Below are 2,072 nucleotides of genomic sequence, written 5' to 3'. Positions count from 1 at the left end.
TGAATGTATGATAGGCATTTTTTATTTATTTTTAAAATCCACGTGAACAATGTATGATAGGCATTTATAGTAACGAAATTCATCTAATTATAAACTAGTAAGTCACGTGACTTACAATAAAAATTTTTTATTAATAAAAAATAAAACCCGGGTCCCCGGGTCAATTTTAAATTTTAATGTTACGTGAACCGAAAATATTAGTTTGCGTGGCCTTGTAGAAAAGTAACTATTTTAAGTTATATGTAATTTTCACCATGTGACATCATTCACGTTATATTGTAATGCGATATATAAATAATTATTGCTCGGTTCCATTCATCAGTCATCAGGAATTGTACTTTATATCTATAATACTATATATATCCAATGTAAATTTATTATATAAATATTTATAAATCTGTAATACATGAATAATTTATTTATTTTTTATATAATCGTAGAAATATTATAAATATTATTCTGTATAAAATTATAAAATTAGCATATATATATAATTATTTAAATATAAATTTATGAATAATTTATAGTTAAATAAGTTTTATATAAATATTTCATATAAAATTGCAATTAGTTAAATATGTAATTTACAGTTAAATATATATTATATGGATATTTTATATGTCATTTAATATATAAATTTTCATAATATTTATATTTTATTTAATAAAAATTTTTTACATTTGCTACTAGTTAAAAATATCTGTCCTCAAGAAGCTGGAGGTCAAGTACATTTTCTTTTTGCCTGTCTTGTCGCCTCTTTCTGGCATACCAAAAATTTTTCATGTCTCTTTTGGAACGTAGTATACCGAATTCGTTTACCATTTCCGACTGTAATTTCTTCCATGAGATGTTTTTATCATTTTCAGCGAGAAACTTCATAACCCAATTAATTATATAATTTTTCTCGTTATAATTGAAAGAAGTTTTACAAACTAAAGCAGATAAAAAGTTATTTCAATGATATTTTTATCAAAAGAATTAAAAAATATCATAATATACTTACGCTTAGGGTCTAATTTATCACACCAACTAAATTTTGTAGTTAAATTAAAATTATTATTATTATTATTATTATTTTTTAAAAAAAAATAAAATAAAAAATCGTTTATTAAACTTACTGCTGAAGTATTTGATTGGGACTGTAAGGAATCTTTCTACTTAACATTGCAAACGGACAGCTTTTTCTATTACTTCCTTTCAACTTCGTCATATAATTTATAATAATATTATCAACCTTAAAAATTGATTATAAAAAGAAATTAATATCTGAGTTTTTTAATACAAATTACTTTATTAACATACATCTTTGTTAAAGTTAATTTGTGGCATGTTAAAAAATTAACTTAAATATTTTGAAAATATAAACATTTTATTCTCGTTCTATTTATACTGATATCATAATCCGATAAAGTTACAAATTCTTTCGCAGATATCAATCAAACAATCATACAATATTTGTAATACTATAAAATACACAGATGGTTGCGCATGATAGAACTCAAATCAGGTATAGAAGTTAAAAAGCTTGTGTATGTGAAAATTTTTTGTGAATGATGGATAAAAGTCATATTTTGGAACTTACTTTGTATGAGATCTAGATTGTATATTAAAACTGTAAGAAAATATGTAGTTCAATTTAAATGTTATCATCTGTATATTCGAAATTTAGAATTGTTTGCTTCATATTTTGATATAATTTTCCGGAATGATCCGTTGTTTGAAATAATTCAACATAAAAGGGTTATCAATAACTTGTTTATAACTACATCATCTATCATGCACAACGAATCAGTTGATCAATTGAATAGAACATAAAATGAATTCTTTCCTATATATTATGTTTGCAGATGTAGAGATTTAGATCCGATATGCCCCTAAATCCGAATTATTGTTTATGTCCAAATTATCATACCGTTCTTTATTGTGATAAAATGGATAAAATGCTAATCATTAAAAAATAAAATAGGATAGCCGATATTTACATTCTACAGTGCATGTATCCTTTTAGATATTTTAACAATATTATTATTTAAAAAAAAAAAGAAGGACCAATTATTGAATTATTTATCATT

At 23.0% G+C, this 2,072-nt stretch overlaps 1 protein-coding gene across 1 annotated transcript; it reads right to left on the bottom strand.

Annotated features, from left to right (window-relative positions):
- Nucleotides 1-690: 690 nt before the first annotated feature.
- Nucleotides 691-1,329, bottom strand: OCT59_001424 (uncharacterized protein; the record flags this gene model as incomplete). The annotated part of the gene is made up of 4 exons (XM_025325247.1): nt 691-932; nt 1,004-1,029; nt 1,119-1,234; nt 1,303-1,329. The coding sequence occupies 4 exons, from the start codon at nt 1,327-1,329 to the stop codon at nt 691-693; spliced, it is 411 nt and encodes a 136-aa protein (XP_025182098.1).
- Nucleotides 1,330-2,072: the final 743 nt, after the last annotated feature.

This window comes from Rhizophagus irregularis, chromosome 1 (assembly GCF_026210795.1).
Source record: "Rhizophagus irregularis chromosome 1, complete sequence".
NCBI lineage: Eukaryota > Fungi > Glomeromycota > Glomeromycetes > Glomerales > Glomeraceae > Rhizophagus > Rhizophagus irregularis.
The sequence above is the reverse complement of the archived record's forward strand: the minus strand, read 5'-3'. Positions and strand labels throughout refer to the sequence as shown.